At 40.3% G+C, this 15,907-nt stretch overlaps 1 protein-coding gene across 9 annotated transcripts in view; it reads right to left on the reverse strand.

The window, feature by feature from the left end:
- The window catches only part of FRY (FRY microtubule binding protein), a 570,040-nt gene that overhangs the window by 16,053 nt on the left and 538,080 nt on the right, over nt 1-15,907 (reverse strand). For all 9 annotated transcript variants that reach the window (XM_043997434.1, XM_043997432.1, XM_043997428.1 and 6 more), the window contains 4 exons: nt 13,194-13,383; nt 9,453-9,602; nt 8,394-8,492; nt 5,857-5,940 (listed from right to left, as the gene is read on the reverse strand). In XM_043997434.1, the coding sequence (XP_043853369.1) occupies nt 5,857-5,940; nt 8,394-8,492; nt 9,453-9,602; nt 13,194-13,383 (523 nt within the window). The remainder of the gene's footprint in view (nt 1-5,856; nt 5,941-8,393; nt 8,493-9,452; nt 9,603-13,193; nt 13,384-15,907) is intronic.

A 15,907-nucleotide genomic window follows, 5' to 3' on the forward strand; every position in this document is an offset into this window, starting at 1 on the left:
ATTGTGAATCCTCTAAAATATAGTTTAATCTGCAACCTGACTTAGTTTACCTGTGGAGTTTGATGCAGTTTGTTTCCTTAGGGGATGTGGGAGACTTTGACTGTTTGTTAAACTTTTATGACACTGAAGTAAACATGGGATTATAGATCTACTCTTTAACTTTTGTGGCCTAAGAGGAATGTACAAGATGGCAATATGTAACCCAATTATTTTGGTCAATTTTCTGTTTAATTTTTCCTATAAGAAGCCTTGTCAGAATCCTCATGTTGGTTCAGGTTTTCTCTGAACCTATGCTTGAGCATAACAAAACTGTGGTTTTTACCTCCATAATTCCTGTGTGGTGGTAAATATCTATTTGGCAGCATTTACCTACCACATAAACTCAGAGAGGAGATATTTCTCCCAAACACTTGTTTACACATCTGCTACTCAATTGTTCTCTCAGATATTATGGATATTTGGTCAACAAACCTGGGTTTTAAGTACCCAGGGGTTAGCCACCAGGTTTTCTTCTACTTCTGTATATAAACACCAGCACTTGATGGTATTGAATACACGAAAGATCTTTCAGGGGCCCTCTTAATCATCAAGTTTTATCCAAATACAGGGAGGAGAGAAAGAGCAAGAAGATGGAGCAGGGAGAAAGTAGGTAGGACTGGGGGAAGGAAAAGAGAAGCTCAAATGAGCAAAAATAGAAGAATAAGCAAGAGCAAGAGAAAAGGCATAAGTATCTAGAGAGAGAGAGAGAAGGAGCAATATGAAACAACTGAACAAATAAAAATAAGTTGACCAAAAAAAATTACAGACATATTTTATGTTTCTTCTTAAATGATGTGAGAGATATATAAGTAGAACCCCAACCTAAATGCTTATGGAATAGGGTACTCTGGCTCAATGGATTTTCTGATTAATTTGGTGTTAACTAGAAAGCTCTTTCTGTTTTGGTCCTTGTTAAAAAGCGTTTCTAAAATACATCAACTCATTTTCTTGACTTAGGAAGTAAAATCTAATGAATCCTCTTTGATGAGTGAAGATCTTGAAGTACCTTGGGATTGTCATTTAGATATTCCAGGATCATTACACTGAACTTGGAGGTAAGTAGAAAAGATAGGAAATTGGTCTAGGTCTACACTGGTCCCAATGTATAACTGAGGAACTGCTTTCTTGACTAACTTCTTGATATATGAACATATTTTCCTGTGATATAGTGGTGGTTTTTTTTTCCCTGCTGTTAATACAGCAAACCCAAATCTGTATAGAAGCTATCCTGCTTTTTTTTTTTTTTCTGGGCAGGGCAATGAGGGTTAAGTGACTTGCCCAGGGTCATACAGCTAGTAAGTGTCAAGTGTCTGAGGCCATATTTGAACTCAGGTCCTCCTGAATCCAGGGCCAGTGTTTTCTCCACTGCGCCACCTAGCTGCCCCTGCCATTTTTTAAAATGGTCTAAATTCACCCACAGCTTTTTAGTAGATAAAGAAGATACAGCCATGGTACTTTCTATTCATCCTCTTTGCTCACTGTCCTTTCTTCTTCCATTTCATCCCTGGTGTGAGGCCAGAGTGGTACTAGGAAAGAGAGCTAGAACAAAGCTTCCGAGTACCTTGAAAATGATATCCTCTGCATTAAAAAAAATTGGACTTGCCCTGTATCTTCCTGTCTAACAGAGGCATAGCACTTTCACTCTAATGCAATCACAAAATAAATGCCCACCTGTTATACAGAATGGAATTTTCAGGTATAAAAATACACATTTATAAGAAGTTATATTGTAAAAAGTCTCACGTTGCACCCCATGTTTTCTGCCTTTAGGCAGCAAGGTGGTGTAGTGGACAGAGTACTGGACTTATATAGAAAAAACCTGACTGGTATATGACCCCTAGGCAAGTCGTTTATTCTTTTTTTGCCTCAGTTTCCTTCTATCTAAAATGGGGATAATAATAGCATCTACTTCCCAGGCTTGCTGTAAAGAACAAATGAGATAATATGTATATGTGTCAAGGGTTTTGCAAATCATAAAGTACTATATAAATGCTACTTATTGTCATTGTGATTAGCCCTGCCTCCACCTGGAAATGATAGTGGGCATTAGAAGCAGTACTAAGGTGCACTTTAGGGCATAGGAGGCAGTCAGCTTTAAAGAGGGAAGACAAATACAAGGCTATTTGCTCTAAAAATATCAGTTCTTTTACTTCCCCTTTAAGTCATTCACTGAAACAATTACTTAATTCTACAGTTTCACAAAAGTAGGGGAAATGGTATTCACTACTGAAAAACCACCTTTTTACTGATCCAATGTACAGTTTCCTTTCTTTTAAAAAAAGCTTTCATGCTTTCTATCTGTTTCCCTCCATTTCTCTGTCATGTAAATAGACATTCAGAGCATTTCCTTTTAGTCACCAAAAAAACTAATTTGTATGTAGTGGGTATTCCCAGATATAAACTTGGGTCCTCAGCCTCCACTGAGGAAGACATTGTTCAGCATTGACAAGGCTCCTTAATAAGGTGGGAAATCCACTTGATAAGGTGTAAACTTGGCTTGGGTACTTGTTGCTCCATTTATCCATTAAGGATAAATAATTACTGAGTCACTTGTTCTTAGAGTGAACTAGGTCCTTGGGTTTGGGCATAGCTTTTAAAAGAGGGCTAGAGAGACAACAAGAGCTGACAAAGTGATGTTGGACTGAAAGTGGTTGGATCCTCCTGGACTTGGTGCCCTGGAAGGAAATCCTATAGTCCTAAGGCCCCTCTGCGGAACCTTGTCCTTTTTTTTTTTTTTTTTGTGAGGCAATTGGGGTTAAGTGGCTTGCCCAGGGTCACACAGCTACTAAGTTTTAAGTGTCTGAGGCTGGATTTGAACTCAAGTCCTCCTGACTCCAGGGGCGGTGCTCTATCCACTGCGCCATCTAGCTGCCCTGAACCTTGTCCTTAAACTGGAGCAGTGGAAGAATTTCTAGATCAACCATTCTAAACCTAGCGCAGGAGTTCTGGAGCAAGCAAGAGCTAAAGCCAAAGAATGTGAAGGACAGTGAAGGAATAGTCTTGAACCTTGTCCTTCAATAATCTGATGAATTATATGGACTGTACAAATTGGGGAAGGCAGGAGTTTTTTTGACCCTGAGCAAGCAAGCCCCTTAACCCTTGGGGTGGGGTGGATTGACCCAGGATAGTACTCTATAAGCTTGGAAGACCAGACAAGTGTCTGTTTCCAAAGTGGGGCTAACTGGAGAGCAAAGGGTGATTTATGGACACAAATCAATCAATCAATCAATCAACAAGTATTTATAAAGTGCCTACCATGTACTAGACACTATGCTAGGCACTAGAGATACAAAACACAATGAATGAAACCAATACCTATGAAAGAAGCTTACATCCTAATGGAGGATATGAATCCTTTGCATTTTTGGTTGTGTGAAAGCCTTTAATGTCTGAAAATGGCACTAAGACCTTTGGGATACCCTGTATTTGTTGTTCTGTGAGCCTGAATTACAGCATGGGAGTTGAGGGCTCTTTTCCTTTTTCTTTTTTTTCTTTTTGTTTTTAATTTTTATTATTTTTTTGTGTGAGGCATTTGGGGTTAAGTGACTTGCCCAGGGTCACACAGCTAGTAAGTGTCAAGTGTCTGAGGCCGGATTTGAACTCAGGCCCTCCTGAATCCAGGGCCGGTGCCCTATCCACTGCACCACCCAGCTGCCCCTCTTTTCCTTTTTCAATGGAGAACTAGACTTGAACCAGATACTACAAGAGGAAAGCTTGTGGGGAACAGAAGAGGCAAAAAGAAAGGGATTTGTACGAGGCATCCTCCAACCCCCAAATGAGGTTAGGTCATACAAACTTAAAACTTTGGTTCTAGGCCATAGAGTCCATGCCATTGTTCATATCTAGTCACAGGCTTATAGAATTGCAGATTTAGAGCTGGCCTCCATTTTATAGAAGAGGAAACTGAGGCCATGAGAGTTTAAGTGACTTGCCCAAGGTTACACAGGTAGTAGACAGCAAAGTCAGGATTAGAACCCAGGGACTCTGTCTCCAAATCTGGTGTTCTCTCTACTGCACAGCGAAAATGGTTTGACAGATTTATGATTTATTTTTCTAAAAAGCCAACTGTAATGTTTAAGAAGGTCCCATAATGGCAGTTCTAGAAACAAAAACTTTCTCTCTAGCCTCAGGGAGCCATATGGAAAGTAAAGACTTCTCTCTGTTACCCTCTCAATGGGTCTCAAGTTTTCTTAGGATGAAACTTTTTCTATGTTTGGTCTCCTGTTCTGCTTGCTCATTTCCCCCCTACTAAGACTATAATAAGGAGCTCAAGTCTAAAGGTGTAAAAGACGGTACCTCTCTCAACTGAGGTATAGGTCTCTAGCATCTTGGAACAGACAAGGAAGAGAAATGAGTGTGGTATTGCGGAAAGTACACTGGATTTGTAGCCTGGGAACCTGGGCATGACAAGTAACAATTTCTAAGGACCTTCTCCTATTTTTTTTTAAATTAAAAAATTTTTGGTGGGTTAAGTGACTTGCCCAGGGTCACACAGCTAGTAAGTGTCAAGTGTCTGAGGCCGGATTTGAACTCAGGTCCTCCTGAATCCAGGGCCGGTGCTTACCTTCTCCTAATTGTAAAAGGAAGGGCTTGGACTAGATTCTCTCTAAAGTCCTTTCCATTTCCCTATCCTAAGAGTTGAAAAATAAGCATGCCTATGGCAAGAGGCCTTTCAGCAGGGATTATTTTCAGTCATTACCAAGCTGGACTTGATCGAAACATTCTAGAATTTACTGCTGGGTTCTTTTTCCCCTCATCATGTGCTGCTTTTACACCAGCATATGAAGCTTCTGGCCCGCTCTCAGGCAGGCACATGCTTTGGCTGCCTCTTTCAGCAGCAGTGATGAATCGGGAACAATCTTCCCCATATTCACTTGTAGTGACAATGGTTCCCATTGATGAAATGGCTTGCTCAGCTCCATCCTCTGGCTGTGAAATAATTCTAAGTTGTAGTATTAAATTAATACGGAGGCAACTTGCATTGTGATTAGCAATCTTTGCTTGAAGTCTCAGAGAGACCTCAAGTCTTCTGAAAGAACTAATGATGGTGTATTAATACCAGTAGAATGAGCATTGGAGTGGGAGTCAGGAGACCTGGCTTCTATTCCTGGCTTTGTTACTCACTAGCTGTGTGACCATGAGCAGGTGGCTTGATCTCTCTGTGCTTCTGTTTCCTCATCTGTAAAGGGGGAGGGGGCAGGCAGATTAGATGATCTCTAAGGTTCCATTTCTTCCAGGTCTTAAACTCGACCACTCTAGTGGTTCAGTGAAATTCTTTTTTTTTTTTTTTTTTTTGGCCAGGCAATGAGGGTTTAGTGACTTGCCCAGGGTCACACAGCTAGTAAGTGTAAGGGAAAGTCTCTTTCTCTCTTTCTTTTTTTCTTTTGAAATTCTTTATATGCTGTAGCAATAAAGATATGTTATAAGATAATCAGTATAGTTAAGTAGAAAGCAGAAAATCAGGGATACATACTTATATAGTTTTGTTTCTTAAAAAAAAGCAAATAAATGCACAATAACGCACTGATGTGCTCTCTCAAATAAGGTGTGGATGCCTACGACTAACAACACTAAAGCCATCTGCCTTTTATACAAATACATGGCATATCACCCCATTTTCTCTCATTCCTACACTCAAATTTCACTAGCTGTTTTATAAAATGAGTTCTGTATTTTACATTTCACATGCTAAAGCCAACTTTACACTATGAGCTCAGTGCACAGACTTTTTATAGGGTGGGGTGGGGGGCAGAGGGACGAAAAACAACACACCACGTCAAAGCACAGAAGAGAAAAATCCCAACAATCTTTTATTACCTTTTCTTCTGAGTCTCCTGGTTGACAAGTAATTACACCATCTCTTGATCCTCCAGCAAATGTTGCCTTGCAATTTGCAAGCCACTGTTTTCAGGAAAAAGACAGGCATCAGAAATAGAAGAGCACAGATAGGTTTAGTGATGGCTTGAGAATATTTTAATGTCAGTTCTTCGCAGCATAAGATGAAATCTGTTCTGTCTTTATCTGTGTGGCATAATAAGCTTTTACTTTGGTGAATTTTTAGAAAACCTCATCTTCTTTTAAACTGAGCTGAAACTCTTAAGTATATTATCTCTCTATGGCTTCAATGATCATCTTAAATCTTAGTTTTAAGACTGTTCAAATCTCAAATCCTGAAAATAGATTTCATAAGCCCCTGCTTAATATAGGTTTATATCTAGGATATTCAAAAAGTCTAAATTTATCTCTCTACTTTTTTGTTTTTTTGGTGAGGCAATTGGGGTTAAGTGACTTGCCCAAGGTCACACAGCTAGTAAGTGTTAAGTGTCTGAGGCCGGATTTGAACTCAGGTACTCCTGACTCCAGGGCCAGTGCTGATCCACTGCGCCACCTAGCTGTCCCTCTACTTTTTTATAGCAAAACACATAACTGCACAGATTATGGAAACCTTTTAGAACACTGGTGTTCTAAACTTGTAACATTGTTACAGGCTGTGTTACATTAAGCTTTTAATTAAATAACTATGTCTTAGGGGAACATGATTTGATTTATGATACACCTGAATCTTAGAAATTAAATTCTAAGTGGACAGGCAAACTCGGCTTGTCTGTACAATATGGTAATCTCCAGTGTGGTAGTATTTTAATTATCTGACTTCTGGTATCTTAAGTATTTGGAAGAAAGGTAAACTAAAAGTTTTTGTGGTTTGTTTTATTTTTTTTTAAAAAGAGAAAAGAAAAGAGGTAATGGTTTGGGGTTTTTTTGACCATTTATACACAGTGAGCTTCTGACAATAACAATAATTGCCAGGAGAGGTAGAGACAAACTGGAAGCCCTTGATGTGGCTGGTCACTTTACTAATCTATAGTTTAAAAATAAGCTTATGATGGCCACAGACGTTGGCATGAAGGGGCATTAGCACGGGAAAAAATGGCAAGGGAAAGAATCTGAGATAGGAGAAAAAATCAAAGGAGAGGATTAGACAGCATGATATACTGGAGAGAACACTGGGTGAGGAATCAGGAACCTGGGAACTGATGCTGTGTGCCCAGGGACAAATTAGTCAACCTCCTCAGGTTTTCATTCCTCATCTGTAAAATGAAGTGGTCAGGTAAGATGATCTTTAAGGTCTTTTCCAGTTTTGAAATGAGAGGAGAGAAAATGGTGCTCTTATCAGATGCCCTTTCAGAGAAAGGAGTTTTAAGGATTAGTTCTAGTTCTGACCCCAAAGTTCTACTGATTGGATCAATCAGGCAGGAAGACAGAGAAGGGGGGGGGACGGAAATGCCATGTTCCACAGTTTCATTTAGTTTTTAAAGAGATAATCATTTCGTATTTGAAGTGGAACTAGCTTAATTTGAAGAACAAATACAAACCAGCTGTAATTATTTGTCCTTAAAGCTCTTTGCTTCATTACTTAATAATGGATTAGGAACTAGTTAACAAAATTAGATGCACTGTGAATAAGGACTTGATTTGGTTAAGAAAACTGTGCTCTATCTTTTCAAGTACTCAGAAGCAGTTTCTTAAAAAGAAAGGCAAAATCTTCTCAGGTTAAGGCCTGCCAAAGACTGGTGCCATCTAATTAGAGCAAACCTAGAAAGTTGTAGACACAGTCATCACTTACTGTGATGGAGATATAATAAGAAGAACAACAATAATAGTTTGTTGAGTTGAGTTATGCTGGACTCTTCATGACTACATTTGGGAATTTTATTGGCAAAGATAATGGAGTGATTTACCAATTTCCTTTTCCAGCTTATTTTACAGATGAAGAAACTGAGACAAAGTGGGTTAAGTGACTTGCCACAGCCAGGACGTGTCTGAGGCTGGATTTGAACTAAGGCCATAATTGACTCCAGGCCTGGCACTCTATTCACTGCATCACCCAGCTGCCCTAATTATAATGATAGCTAATATTTACATAGTACCTACTATGTGCCAGGAGTCATGCTTAGCACTTTACATTTAATCCTCACAACCATCCTAGGATAGGTGCTATAATTATCCTCATCTTATACAGATAAGGAAACCAAGGTAAACAGAGGTTAAGTGAGTTGTCCAAGGTTACACAGCTAGTAATTGTCTGAGGCTGGATTTGAACTAAGGCCATAATTGATTCCAGGCCCAGTGTTCTATCCACTCAGCCACTTAGTGGCATTATATTCCATTATTAAGTAATGGAATAGTTCCTTAGAAGCCCAAGTAGGTCCAAGGTCCTACTGGTAAAAAGCAATAGAATTTGGATTTGAATCCAGATCCTTGGACCCCTATTCCCACCCTAATTCAGACATTCTTTCCACTGCTTATTGGCTACACTTAGTGCACTAATCCAACAGCAAAGAAGCATGGCTTACCGAGAGAGTGGCTTCTTTTCTGTTGTTGTAGGTATCCAGATATTCTTGCAGTTCTAAAACACTGAACTTCAGCTTGTCAAGAAGTCCACAGGATAGGAGCTAAAGATATAGGAATAATTTTACAACAACTAAATTAGCTTTAAACAAATGTAAAGGTATAACTGTACAAATTGAGAAGAAACTCTGTTCAGAACTAGCGCCAGGGCAGGTGGTAGTATATATAGGAACACACATATACTCTGCATATATAACCAGGGTACATATGTACATATATTAGTGTGTATACACATATAAGTGTGTGGGGAGGTAGGTGGTACAGTGGATAGACTTTCCGGCCTGGAGTTAGAAAGACTCATCTTCATGAGTTCAAATCTGGCCTCTTACTTGACTGAACAACAACATATATGTGTGTATATGTACACATTAATGTATATGTTATATAGTCACATTTACATAGTGTTTTAATGTTTACCATGTTTGAAGAGAGGGGGAGGTGGTAGGTAGTACAAGTATATTTAGTTTCACCTTAAAGATAGGGAAACTGAGGCTCAGAGAGCACAGGATCTTAGGGCTAATAAATAAATGTTAGAGTCAGGATTCAAACCCAGGTGTCTCTGAGGTTTAAATCCTGGTTTCTTTCCACATCCTCTCCAGTAGTTTGCAATGCTGTACTGGTATTAGTTGTTGCTGTTGTTCAGTCCTTTCAGTCGTGTCTGTCTCTGTGATCATATTTGGGATTTTCTTGGTAAAGATATTGGAGTGTTTTGTCATTTCTTTCTCTAGCTCATTTTACAGATGAGGAAACTGAGGTAAAGAGGGTTAAGTGACTCAGTCAAGGTCACGCAGCTAGTAAGTTATCAGGAAGACCTGAGGCTGAATTTAAACTCAGGTCTTCCTGACTCTAGGCCCAGTGTACCACCTACTTACCTCCAAGCCACAGAGCTTTAGTTCTAGGACTTAGCTGAGTGCCTTGAACATAGTAAACACTTACTGAAGGTTAGCCTGACTGTCTAAGCTGGGCATGTCATTCCCTGTTAACTAAGGATGGAGGATACTCACGGTCTCTGCATCCACAAAAAGCGTCGGGCATTCAGAGCAAGAAGTCAGCATTTGGGAAGAACTAACAAATTTGGAGCCAATTCCCCGAAGGTTGTCCCCAAGGTAACTGGCCGCATCACAAGTCAGGAAGCAGAACCTTTTCTGAATATTCTGAAAAACACACACCAAAATCCCCCCCCCCCCCAACTCATTGGTATCTTTCTCACATGAAGTTGGGTTGTCTTCATTCCCCCAGACTATTTTTATTTTTTCTTCTTTAATCAACAAGTATGCAACAAGTTCTCTCTCTTCAAGGGAAGCAAATGTTTGTTTAAAAAGTGTTCTAAATAGTACTCTTCTGAGGCCAAGCAGAAGTTGAGGAGGTCAAAACAGTTTTGTCCTTTATTGTTATGAGTGGGTCCCTGTAATCACACATATTCAGGGTAGGATGCATTTATTCCCACAAATTCCCCCTCAGTTTGGGTGGCACGCTGTTATTTCTTGTATCCTCTTTGTCAGGACTAAAGTGGCATTTTTTCGATGCACGGATCGATCCTCGAGACCAGGTTTCCTCAGTTAGTTCCTAACTGTCATCATTGCACAGATGCACCCCGTATGGTTCATTTGATTCTAAGAACTCATCTACGTTGGAGAGCTGCTTGGGACCCAATCAGTGGGACAACAATGGAGCACATTTATAAAGGAAAAACTGAAATTAAAAAAAAAAATGGTGTAGTGCTTCCAAAATTACAGGTAGTGCTACCAATCTTTTCTTTCTTTCTTTCTTTTTTTAAATCAAAGATCCCCTTTAATAAGTCTATATACCCGGACATGAGATGTTCAGGCTCATTAGAAAATAAATGGGAAAATGGCAAACAGACCCCATCAGATAATGGCCGAAGAGGATTAATTATGAGAAAACCAAACAGGAGGCATCTTTGACGATCTTATCATCTGCATTTGCTACACAATATGCTTCTGTTATTATTAGGTAGCATTTTATAGAAATGGATACAAGGTGAAGATAAGACATTTTCTATTCATAAAGCTGAAAAAATGAATTTGAACCATTTTAGTATGGAAGAGAACAATGTCTAAGAGAAGAGAAAAATTCTGAAGGCAAAGCTAGAATTAAATCTGTTGAAAAAGCCAAGTTGATGGTCCATATTCAGAAGCATATTCCTTGTAGTTATCCCCCAGTACAGACATTTACTCTATGACAAAAGCCATACAAAACTTCCTCTTCCTGCTCAGCTTATGAGGAGTCTTTTTTCTGTTAATGATAGAATTTTTCTACTTCGTTCAATAAATGGGCAGGGCCAGGGCAGCAAGGGAACAAGTTTAATGGTTAAATAAATAAGCCTGCTACATCAGAGTTGAAGGAAGGATAACTGGGCAAAGATTTGCTCAGGCCAATTCCAAAATATGAACCAGTTCCCTGGTGATAAGCATCAGATGGCTGGGATAGGATATAGGTAGAAAAAATAGGGACTCTGATGGAGGAGGCAGGTCAGGTGAACCGAGAAAGATTGTATGTGGGGACTAAGGCTTGGAGGATAACAATGCAGTTGGAAACATGTTCTGAAGGCCAATTGAGGAGCAGATTAAGTTTGAGGCAAGGGCAGAAGTTTGAGGCAGAAGCAAGAGTTGAGATTTCTCCCAAGAGGGTAAACTTTCAGGTCAGAGATTTGTTAATGTCTTCTTATAAAGGAGTGGCTTTGTTGTTGTTCAGTCCTGTCTGACTCTTCTTGACCCCACTTGGGGTTTTCTTAGCAAAGGTACTAGAGTGGTTTGCCATTTCCTCCTCCAGCTCATTTTATAAATGAGGAACTGAAACAAAGAGGATGAAGTGACTTGTTCAGGGTCACACAGCTACTAAGTGTCTGAGGCTGGATTTGAACTCGTGAAAGTGAGTCTTCTTGATTTCTAGCCCAGAGCTCTATCCACTACTCCACCTAGCTCTGCTTAATTTTCCAGAAAGCTCTGCCTCAGAAGTGATGGATGCTGGTGTACCGTCACACCCTTAAGAGGCCCAGTTGGCCTAGGTAATATGGGACATCTCTGGGGCAATAATTTTGTCTTCTACAGCCCTGAAATCCTTTGTGTTTTATAGAGGATAGCCCTATGATATCCTTAGAGTAGACTAAATGCTTTGCTGAGGACCCGGAGAGATTCAGTGTGTTCCAGGTCCTCCAGTTCCCCATATTATTTCACTGGTGGAATGTATAGTGGGATATTTGCTAACAGCTCTGATGCCTGGTTTCAGCTGGGGTCTGTGTCCTAGGCACCTGCCCCAACTGGGTGAATGTGAGCAAGGTTAGGACTGAAGGTATTGTGAATGGCTATGTAGGGAGGAGGATGGCCAGTCTGATGCACAGGTATAGAGACTGATAACTCAGACCAGAACTGGGTAAGAGCTGGGGGTCTACAAGTAGGAAATGTGAGCCAAGAACGGTGGAAGGGTGGGGCAGGCACAGGCCAGGGGCTGCGATGGGATGCAGAGAGGAAAGCAGGCAAGTACTCTTTACGAGTAGACAAACCAGGTCAGACAGTGGACTGGGGGAGGCCAAAACCAATGCTAGGTCTACGGTGGAACAGAAAATGAAAGGTTAGGTCTAATGGTTAATGTGTTGATTTGTTTTGCTTGTATTTATTTGTTAAAAGGGAGGACTTGGGATGGAGTAGGAATGAATTACTACACAATAAGAGAAATCAAACAGCAGAGAAAGAAGAGAGTATTAATAGAACATTAAAAACACAGAAGAAAACAAAAAAAAAGTTCAGAAGGGGACACAAAGGGTAATTTTATGACTTCCATGTTAAATAGAATATCCACTTAGACACTATGTAAAAAGTTCATAGTTTTGCATAAAATTCTCTTGTTTGTTCTATGTCTACAGGATTGCTTATGCTTGCTGATCATTATTAAGTTCATAATAAAAAAGGAAATTGTTTAAAAAAAGGAAAAGAAAAGGTTAGGTCAGAATCAAAGAAGATATGTGAGAGACAGAAACACAGAGAGAGAGACACACACACACACACATGGGGAGAGGGGAGGAGAGGGAGAGGGAGAGGGAGAGGGAGAGGGGGAGAGGGAGAGGGAGAGGGAGAGAGAGCGGGAGAGAGAGCGAGCGCGAGCGCGCGAGGTTTCAGTTGTACAGCTCAGAGGGTAAGTGTCCCTGCACTTGGTCTATGAGTCAGTCTTGTAAAACTGGCGGGGAGGGAGAGGGTAACATGTCATGTATGAAAAAGCTGGCTAGGAAGAGTTATGGAGAATGGTCTTTGTTAGCTCAGTTCCCATGGCTGCTATGAATGGGAGTAAGCCATGTTTGTAGCTGCCACTGGCATGTCTAAAGAACAGATGGGAGGTAAAGGCACAAAGAAGAAATAGAGCAAAATGAAAGGAGGAGGTGAGTTGAAGGGAGACGGGAGAAAGGAAAAGGAGACCAGAGACCAAAAAAAAGTAGTATTGGGGGAGTGGGGGTGTGGGAACAAGGGCAGCAGATGGTGCCACTTGGTAGCAGCTTTGCCCATCTGCCTCTACCTGAGGGAGGCGAGAGTTTTAGAAGAGGCCAGAGTGGCTGGAGAAAAAATATAATAAGCATTTCTGACCAAGGTTCTAAGGGAAGTTTCTGTGCTGGAGTAAAGGATAATGGAAAAGAGAAATGAAAGGGAATGCTGGTAAGCAGTAGGGGGCTGTACTTCTGGGATCCCTCACCTCTAAGGCTCCGGTGACCTTGACAACGCTATCCAAAGACTTACCTTAAATAAGGAGGAGAACACATGGAACGTGTACACGGCGCAGGAACCATCGGAGTCTCCCATGAGCTGGTTGATGTGACTGCGCCAGGCTTCTTCTGCATCATCACATGCAGCTGGTTGAAAAGCAGCCAGGATGGCTGAGAAGAAGGGCGAAGGTGGCGGAGAGATGCCCCTGTCTCCATCTCCATAGCTGGAAGAGAGGAAACGAGCTTTGTTGACAATGCCAAGCCATGCTTTAAAAAAAATTGACAAGAAATCCTCAGAAGCTCTAAACTCTGACTAATAAAATGAGTTTTCTCTAAGGTTGCTTTCGGTCCTGGCTCTTCATTTTCCTTAGCTCTCTAGTGTTCTTTTATAGTTCTAGGTAAAAGAACAGAACAGAATAGGGGCAGGTGGGTGGATAGAGTGCTAGGCATTGAATAAGGAAGACCAGGGTTCAAATCCAGACCCAGACGCTTCCTATCTGTGTGACTCTGGCCAAGTTACTTAACCCTGTTTGCCTCAGTTTCCTCATCTGTAAAATGAGCTGGAGAAGGAAATGGCAAACCCCTTCAGTATCTTTGCCAAGAAGATGCCAAATGGTGTCTGACTAGGCACAACTGAAACAACTGAACAACAATAAAAGAAAAGAACCCTTGAATTCTACATATGCTCTTTTATCTTTCAACAATGTCTTATTGTAAATTTTCAATATGGTCACTACCTAGACTAAGGGCTATTTTCTCCTTTATTTTCCTTCTTTAAATACTAATTTCTGCACTTTAGGACTATTTACTCCCCAGTTTTAATTGAGTTTATAGTCTACTATATTTGATTTTTCCTTTATCCCAAACTTCAAGGTAGCATGGAGCATAGGGCAATACACCTGCAATGAAGAAGACATCAGGTCAAATCCTGCCTCGGACATTAGTGGTTGTGACCCTGAGTGGGTCACTTAATTTCTGTATGATTCAGTTTCCTCATCTGTAAAATAAAGAGGTTGGACTTGATACCCCATAAGGCCCTTGCTAGTTTAAAATCTGTTCTTATAACTATATAATCCTTTGATGTTTCTTAACCCTCCACAATTTCACCAATATCCTTTAAAAAGAGAAAGAAGACAGGAAAGGTGAAAGAATATTAATGAATGTATACATCTAAATATCAGAGAGAAGGAAAGGTTAGTAAGATGAGCTCAAGATCAAGAGAAGCTCAGAAAAGAAGGGAGGGAGGCAGAGATATCTATGTATATGTCATTAATGTCACCTGTGCCTTTTCTAACATCCTACTTCTTTTGAATTTTACCTACTGATTCTCCTCTCCCTATAAGAGGATCTTTTCTTAAGAAAAGGAGGTTTTTGATGTCTTTTCCCCATCACTGATACTTCTGAATAATCCCTTCTAACGACAGAGTACTGTAAAAATAAATGGAAACATTGACAAGATTTGACAGTATTTGCTTCATTCTATACTATTTATCCATTTCCTTTCTATGGATCAAGGGTGAAGAATTGATGTTCAGATCCATCAATCTTAATAAAGGATTTTTTCCCCATAATAATATCTAAAATTTTCTGCTCAGTTTTTAACTTGGGCCTTTACCAGTCAGTGGATTAAGGAATTCTTGTTGTCTTTAGCATTTTGGTTGGGTCTCTTCAAGACCACTTTATGGGTTCCTCACAAGGATCTTGTCTTTGTTCTTTCCTAGTCTTCCTTTATTGATGCTCCCAGGACAAATGAAACAGATCTTTGAATTTCAGTCACTATGCTGAAGCAGCCACTTATACGAACTTACATCTTTCAGTTTATGAAAAGCCTCTTATTTCCAGGCTTACCATCTATTATCTTTAAGGCTTTTAAAAGCTACATAAATTTAACCACATACATCTTGCTTTTTTTGTGCTAAGTCCTTTGTTTTGACAAGTTCTTTTGTTAATCTCTCTTTTTGGTTTTACAAAGCTCAGGAAACCTGCACAGTATGAGGCGGGGTGGCTACAACCCAATTGATGCTCCATCCTGAGAACAGTGGGTCAAATGGTCAAATAGGCTCCTCTGTTAAGGAAGGGCAACAGACCTGGGGAGGCATTATCCCTCTGCACTTAGCAGAAACTGTGTTGCATGATAGCGTTTGCTAGGATTCTTCTCACTTTTCTCAACTTAACTTATATTCCTTTACCTGTGGTGTAGAAACTTTTATGTGTAAAGCCCAAAATGAAAGTCTCTAACCTCAAGGACCTTACTTACACTCTACTAGAAGGGAACAACCTATTTACAAATAAAGAAATACTTGGTATATGCTTTGAGGTTTCAAGAGGAGCATAGAACCTGGAGAGATGAGGAAAGGTTTCATGTATCTGAGGGGTGCTTTGAAGCAAGTTAGGGATCCTATCAAGTGGAAATAAAGAGAGAGTTGCAAAAGCATGGAGGAGGGACAGAGAACGAACGTCATGTACAGTGAAAAGCCAGGAAGATGTAAACTCCTTGAGGGCAGGGATTATCTTTTGGTTAGTACCTGCACCAAGTCCTACTTAGATACCTCTTGGAGAGGTGACCCTAGGGGAACCCTCGAGAAAACCAGATATAATGACCTGACTTCAAACTGACCTTGGTTACTATGATCCTGGGCAAGTCACTGTCTGCCTTGGTTCCCTCATTGGTGAAATGGGATAATGATAACCTCTACCTCTCAGGGTTGTTGTAAGGATCAAATGAGTTATATTAGTAAAGCACTTAGG

The sequence above is a fragment of the Dromiciops gliroides genome, chromosome 3, assembly GCF_019393635.1.
Source record: "Dromiciops gliroides isolate mDroGli1 chromosome 3, mDroGli1.pri, whole genome shotgun sequence".
Classification (NCBI taxonomy): Eukaryota; Metazoa; Chordata; class Mammalia; order Microbiotheria; family Microbiotheriidae; genus Dromiciops; species Dromiciops gliroides.